The 7,435-nt window shown below is 43.5% G+C and overlaps 1 protein-coding gene across 3 annotated transcripts in view; it reads right to left on the bottom strand.

The window, feature by feature from the left end:
- Positions 1 to 2,218: 2,218 nt before the first annotated feature.
- Positions 2,219 to 7,435, bottom strand: part of IL17RC (interleukin 17 receptor C) — a 56,354-nt gene continuing 51,137 nt past the window's right edge. For all 3 annotated transcript variants that reach the window (XM_089517887.1, XM_089517897.1, XM_089517906.1), the window contains 3 exons: positions 6,532 to 6,627; positions 5,574 to 5,612; positions 2,219 to 4,122 (listed from right to left, as the gene is read on the bottom strand). In XM_089517887.1, coding sequence (XP_089374013.1) covers positions 3,449 to 4,122; positions 5,574 to 5,612; positions 6,532 to 6,627 — 809 coding nt within the window. In that variant the 3' untranslated portion in view covers positions 2,219 to 3,448. The remainder of the gene's footprint in view (positions 4,123 to 5,573; positions 5,613 to 6,531; positions 6,628 to 7,435) is intronic.

The following is a 7,435-nucleotide window of genomic DNA, read 5'->3' as shown; positions in this document are numbered from 1 at the left end:
TTCCCAGGAAAGTTGCATGATCACGGCGAAGATTTTCAGACGATGTCGCAATCTAAGAAGACTTTTCCCAGGAAGAACCAGGAATGTGTCCAGCAACAAACCATGGATTTTCCCTGTGATTGGTTTGTTGCTGGAGCATTCCCAGTTCTTCCCGCGATAAGTCCTCTATTGGGATGTGTGTGAAAATCTTTGCTGTGATCGCACAACTTTCCCAGGAAAATGCTTGCTGCAAATAGGGGGAGAGGATGGATCCTTCTAAACTTCTTTTTTCCAAGGAGCAGCAGCAGCAGATAAGACTTGCACCCAGAGCTCAGGGCACACTGGTTTCTTCGAAGTGAACAGGACAGCAAACATGTTAAGCAATGGGCTGCTTGAAGACAGCATTAAAATGTTGAGAGAGGGTTTTTTCCCCTTAATTTCAGCACCATGGACAAATGAACGGAATAATTTAAATGTAGATTCAGTCAAGGGTTTATGGCTAGGAAAGTGCAGCTTTAAGCCTTTGTCTAGCTCAAAATTAAAGAATATTGCAAGGCAATGAGGCATTTTAATGAAGATCACGTCATCAAAAAATATGGCTGAGTACGTAATAAAATACGGTATATGTAATATAGCTGTAAATAAACCATGTGAAATGAAATTGTGTTTATATTAGTGTTTCTAGCTTTTGTTTGGTAATGTTCTACATTTTTCTTGAATGTCCTACATTTTGTGGTGGTTTGTCATCCTTAGTGGTTAGGCCATCCAGTACTTTCAGGGGGCAACTGAAGTATTTTGGCAAGTGCAGACAAGAATCCCTGGGCTGTGCAGCAGCAGATAACAAGCTGGCTCCATCCCCAATATGACATCCCTTTAAATATTTAAACTGGAGCGAAAGACTTCTAGAGAACCACACATTCACCATTACAGAAGAAATGGCTAGGGGCTGGGAGGACCAAACTAGAAATCTGTTCCCCCAGTGCATTTCATTTCACAGATTTCTGGCATTTCAGCAGAAATGGATAAAGTGACAAATTGGATTGTTTTAAACAAAGATCTATAAAGCTGCATCCGCACTGCAGAAATAATCCAGTTTGACACCACTTTAACTGCCATTGCTCAATTGCTCAGTGCTATGGAATTACGGGAACTGTAGTTTTGTGAGACATTTAGCCCTCTCTCTGAGAGAGCTCTGGGGCCACAACAAACTACAGCTCCCAGAATTCCACAGCATGGAGCCGTGACAGTTAAAGTGGTGTCAAACCGGATTATTTCTGCAGTACAGATGCAAAGTCACCTTTAAAAAGAATGAAAATTGATAATTTACTTTATGGGAAAATATTGGGGGGGGGGGATTGCAGAAATTTGAAGCATAGCAGCTTGGATTAATAAGTAGGAGTTTGTTTTATATATCTGTTAGAGGAAATAAAATAATTTAATAACTAGAACCATCCCTTAGTAAGTTGGAAGTTGTATTTAGTTTTTTTCTTGCTGTATTGTTATTACAGTATATGTCGTATGATCTTACGTAGTGCTTATTGTGTGGTGTACAGATGTTGATGTATAGATGTTGTTTTATATTGTGTATTGGTTTTAAAAAATTTAAAGCAATTTCTAGCATTGTGGACAGTGAAATATTGAACATTGGACACACTTGGAACTCTTCTTTTGCTCTGTGCCAGATTCCCTTAATAACTTTGCTTGCCCCTTTTCTCTGGATGCCTAAACTTCATTTCTCAATGCTAGACTGGAATTTTTTGTTACTTCGGTGCTAGAAATATGAAGACTAAAGAAAATTTTCCTTTTGAGCAGGGTAATAATCTGACTGACCACTTCTATAGTTACACCCCTGCACTTTCTGCATGTGGAATGGTAGTAATGGGTTTGTGTGGAAAGGACCATCTTCTCCTTTGAGTCTGGTAGCAAAATGTCTTAGGAGGGTTTTTACCTGGGCATATGACTCTTCATTTGTTGTTGTTGTGTGCCTTCAAGTCATTTCTGATTTATGCCGACCCTCAGGCGAACCTATCATGAGGTTTTTAATAGGGTCTAAATACCCTAAAGCAGTGGTTCACCAACTTTTTACCTTTGTGACTGCCTTTACGTCTACATGCGGACATCGCACCTCCCCTCCTGACGTAGCATATGAATAAAAATATTTTGTTTGTTTAGTGTGCATATTTTCATTTGCACTTTCATGTATGTTCAGATTTTAACATTTTATAAGGAAATAACATCGTTCAAATTAGAACAGTTTTATTTATGTAAAATTAATATTTAACTCAACACAAGTCTAAATTTTACACATAGAAAAGGTTTGGGAAGAGGAGGGGGAAGAGGGGTCAAGGCCTCCAAGTCTCACACCCCTCCCTGAGCAACTCTCATGCTTCTCTGAAGGTCCCACCCTGTCATTTGGAAACCACTGCCCTAAAGACATCAGTTCCTTCCTACCTGAAACTGGAAGCTAAGCAGAGCAAACTGTGGTTACTACTTGGATGGGAGATCACCAATGAGCCCTGTGAAGGCTCATGGGGGGCTGCAGTTCAACAATGATATCACATATTGTGAGATCTTATATGTTTAGTATGCTAGCAGTCTCTATCAGCAGCAGAGAAGGTAAAGAGCAGAAATGTCAGGAGAGAAAGAAGAAGAGGGTGGGTGGTGGTCCATCTGTGGTCTATGGTCTGCTCACTGAAGCAAAAAAACACCTCTGTGGCATACTTTCTGCAATACAATGCCTTCCACATGATTTGTACTGCATTTCCCATTAGCCACAACCATCATGGCAAACAGCTAGGAATTCTGGAATATCCAGTGCAAAACACTCTAAGGGGCACCAGGTTAAAGAATTGCACATACACACACAAAAATGAGAAACATGGTTGCCCGAAATAGACATGTAACACTGATATGATAACCAACTGGTAAAAGCCATGCCTTAAATGTTGGCATTCACCTTCTAGGTCAAGATTTAACAACAACAACAACAAAAACAACAACAACAAGTATTAATAAATTAGGGAGAAGCTGTGTGCTTTTTGACAACTGTTTCCCTAAATAGTCCCTTCTGCTTTAAATACTTTTAATTTTTCTGTCATCCAGCAGCATCAAGCCAGCAGGACAACATTTGCTTTCCCACTGCAGCCAAACAGGGCATGAAGACAACAGGTCCCACATCTGCCCATGTATCGTTCTTGATCTGGATCTCTCCATTTCTCTAAACATAATAAATACCAGGTGGTTTCCATTCAGTAGCAAGAAAGCAGAACCCTTCCAAAGGTATCAGGCAGGTATCACTTGCACCCCAGGCTAAAATGTATTCTTCTCCGACACTGTGCAGCCATTCGATGTCATCACTGATTGCTCAGCTGCCAAGTCTAAAATACTGGCACAGAGTCTTCAGGTCCATGTGCTTGGTCCTGTGAACTACAGAGCAAAATCACAACCTCCTTCTGAGAATCATCCTCTCTCAGGAGACTATGAAAAGATGATCATCATTCCCTTTTATCTGTCCATCCTTAGAGTGGTCAGGAAGCAGAGGGGGATACTGGAAGCTTGCCTTATTTTGCTGACACTCCAGCACTGCACACTCCAAGCTCTTGCTGATCCACACTGCGTGTCTTCTCAGGCTGCTCCTCTGCTCATAGGTTATAACAGGTCCAGCCAGGGCTAACAGGAAACTGAGAAGCTGCGATGGCAGAGGGTAGATAGGTACCGAATGGAAGAGCCCGGGAATCTCACTGACTGCAAGGAGTTCCTCAAAGCAGGCAACCATATACTTGCCCCTGGACTTCCCAGCCTGAAAGTCTGGCAGGATACAGTTAAGAGAGGCCAAGAAAGTGTTGTCAGGTTTGATGAGGGGGAGTTTGTCTGTCTTTTTCCAGCCCAACCATTCTGCACAGCCGGCTACAGCACCAGGGGAAAAAAGCAACAGAATGGTGCCCCCTGCTTCCAGCACCTGATGTCGCTGTGCATGGAGCCACTGCATGGGCCCAAGAGAACCCAGCTCCCCTCGGCTCCACAACTCCAAGGAAACAGACAGCTGCAATTGGGTCAGGGCTCCTGCCAGGGTGCCCACCAAACGCTCAAAGGCTTTGTGATCTGGGGAGTACAGAATGAGAATGTGACGTCCCTGAAGCACTCCTGGAGAAAGAGAAAGAAGAGAAAGTATTAGTTACCGAATGGAAGCTCCATAGGTTTCACGAACCCCTCAACTCATCCAAACCTCCATCTGCAATTGCCTCTCTGATATTTCCATTTGGGACTTTAACACAAAAGGCTATAAAATCAATTTTTAATAGGATAAAAGTGTCTTTAGAGAGTACTCATCACATGACATTGAGTCCATCTCGTTGCTGCCTTGCATTTTATTCATTACTGTAGTTCACCTTTTCATTGTTGGACAAAACCCATCAATAGGCTCTTAATCTTGCTGCTATTCTATGGCTGCCTTTGTGTGATAGGTCCCTTCTGTTCCACTTCTCAGTCAGCCATGTGGTGTGAATGGGTGTTATTCTGCTCTTCTTCCCCTCTCCCTTGCAGTGATTGTGGCTTTCAACACCTCTCCAAAGTCAGCTGCTATGTGCACAGTCACACAGTTGCTGGCTTTGGGAGGCAGGTAGCTTACCCATCCACCCCCCACTTCTTCCTGGGAGGTGATGTTTGACAGTGCAGAAAATATATGGATCACCAAAGTGCTATCATGGGGAAAAGTGTAACAGGAAATGGTACCAAACTGGTGTGCTTCCATTTTTAAACTAGCACAAATGTGGCAGAACAGCAGGCTAGTGTGATAAAAGTCCTTGGATGCTTTGTCATCTCAAGTGCAGTATGTCCAAGATCAAAAGACTCATCTTACCACCCAAACCCTTCTCCTCTTGTATGAGACCATCTATTCTAGAGGGCAGATGGTCACATACAAGGCAAAAATCCTGGTTTTCAGTTTGCCACATATCTTCCCCTTTTGTTCCTACGCCTAATTTACAGTTCAATACCAAGTCATGTTGTTTCATTTTTCTTTTTTACAGTGTTACAAAAATATGGGTTTTCCTCCATGTCTGCTAGGCCCATGCTGCCCTGGTCCTCTCTTGTCCTGACTACTGCAACTTTCTTCTCTCCACTGTTCCATTGCCTCACTGAAGGTATCCTTATATCTCTCTATGACTCTAGTACAAAGACTACGTGATACTTCACCTTAAGTTCCTGCACTGCCTTCCTTTCTGCTCCCACACCCTGGGCAATACCAAGCTTCTAATTCTTCCCCAAAGCTCTCCATGACTTTGTCCACCCCCTTTACTCTCCTTTCTTGGCTGGGATCTGAGTTCAACAATTTCCACCTTCCTCAGCCAACCAAAGTTTTCTTTACTTCATTAAACAATTGCACCCTTTCTCCCTGATTCCCAAGAGCTGCTCAGGAGGAACAACAGGACATAGAGAGACAAACACTGTGTTTGCCCCAGAACCAAAGTTTGGGGTGTTCATCTGCCATACAGAATGCTGCTACAATAGGAGGAAAATGGTTTTTTTTAGCCCAGACAGACAAGGCCTAAATTGGTTAGTTTGCAAGATGCTACAAGACTCTTTGTTGCTTTTACCTCTGGAGCTGTAATCTTCTTTCAATAGTCTGAGCCAGCCTGAGGAGAGAAGGAATGTTAAGGGATTCTCCAGTCACAGAACAGACATCCATGAAAACAAAACCATTGTGCAAGAAGTCAAAACAATGTGTGAGACACCCTCCTTTTGGTACCATCACCTGACAAGAACATCTGGTAGGAACACAGGAGAGGGCCTTTTTGGTGGTTGCTCACAGGTTCTGAAACTCCCTTTAAAGCAGTTGTGGGAACCATGTGGCCCTCCAGAGGCTGCTGTTTTGCAACCACCAACATTCCTCAACTTTGTCTGTGTTAGTTAGTGAATGTGGAAGGGTTTCTTGATTCCCATCCTTAGAGTAAAAGAATAAACAGCAGTAGAAATGCAGCCCTGACAGACAATGTGGTTGGGGTGGTACAGTGATGGTGAACTTTTTAGAGACCAAGTGTCCAAACTCAGTGGCGTTCCTGCACCAGGTGTCACCCGGTGCCAGGGGGGCACTTCCGGGGGGCCAAGACTTCTGCCTTCTGGGGGCAGGATTTCCACCTCCTGCTGACAGCACTTCTAGGGGGTGGGATTTCAGGAGGGGACCTAAGGCACACTCTCTCAGCCTCAGGCTAGCAATAGCAAATCCCCATCTGATAAAACTTGCCAAGAAAACTCCATGAAAGTTTCACCTTAGAGTCGCCATAAGTCGGAAATGACTTAAAGGCACGACACTCACAAGTTACACTCTCTCAGCCTCAAGGGATGGCAAGGGAAAACACCCCTCCACTTCTTCCCCCCACCCTCCCGTGCCTTTAACTGCCTCCTCAGATACTGTTGAAGGGACAGAAGGGCAGGAGAAAAGGAGGAGCTGGTGCACATGCTGGCAGAGAGAGCTCTGAGTGCCAGAGACGGCACGCGTGCCATAGGTTCACCACCAATGGGTAGCATATTGGGAGCAGAAAAAATGGCTTGTACCTTTCAGTGCTTCCTTTTTGAGCAGCAATACAAACAGGATAGAGCTCAGTCCAAAGAGTGTGATCATCCAGGCCAGTACCCAATGTGATCGGTGATCTGCTCACAAGCATGGGGAAGAAGATGGGTAGAAATCAATGGCTGGTATTGGCTCCCAATAATTTATTGAATTTATCACATGGGATGGATCCCATGCAGAAATTGAATTTAAACTAGAAAAAAAACAACAACCACAAAGCAGGTAGATTTTCAAACGATGTTGGGGGTTAACCTGAACAAAAAGTGGGAATTGCTCACACCAGTCCCAGCTGTTGGTGGTAGACTGAAGAAGACCCTCCAGCCATCCCAATTTGGTAGGGGCAGCGCTGATTAATCTCCTGTTGCCCCTCTTTTTCAGCTGCTTTTAAAATGTCCCAATTTTTCTTTCCTCCTCCCACTTTCCCTCTTCATTCTCAGCTTACTTCAGTTCCTGCAAATTGAATTCAAAGTGGAAAAGTAATTTGCATATAAGTAACTCAGCATGAGGGAAGGGAGAAGAGAGGGTAGAGTGTTGCCCTTCCCAATAGGATCTTCTGGCTTGTCTTTTTTCCTCATTAATAACATTTTGACCACACATTCTTACAGTATGTTGCTTGGCCATGTGTGTCATGGTTTTTATCTGTGAAATTTTTGGAGGGTATGCTATAAGGTCTTGAAGTAAGTGCTAAAAACATACTCTTTGCAGTTTAACTGGAATCAATTGTCAAGTCAGAGACATGTGTTCTGTGCTTTTCTGGATTATATGGTGAGAAGAATCCTGCTACTGCATGCACTCCCTACACACATATATGAGAGTGAAGAATGCAGTCCTGATACTACTGCTTCCCCAGGTGACCTTGCGCCCTTTCACACTACACAATTATAACAC

This window comes from Sceloporus occidentalis, unplaced genomic scaffold, assembly GCF_023333645.1.
Source record: "Sceloporus occidentalis isolate IW3139 unplaced genomic scaffold, rSceOcc1.0.p SCAF_1, whole genome shotgun sequence".
Taxonomy (NCBI): domain Eukaryota; kingdom Metazoa; phylum Chordata; class Lepidosauria; order Squamata; family Phrynosomatidae; genus Sceloporus; species Sceloporus occidentalis.
This window is presented reverse-complemented; position numbering and strand designations above follow the sequence as displayed.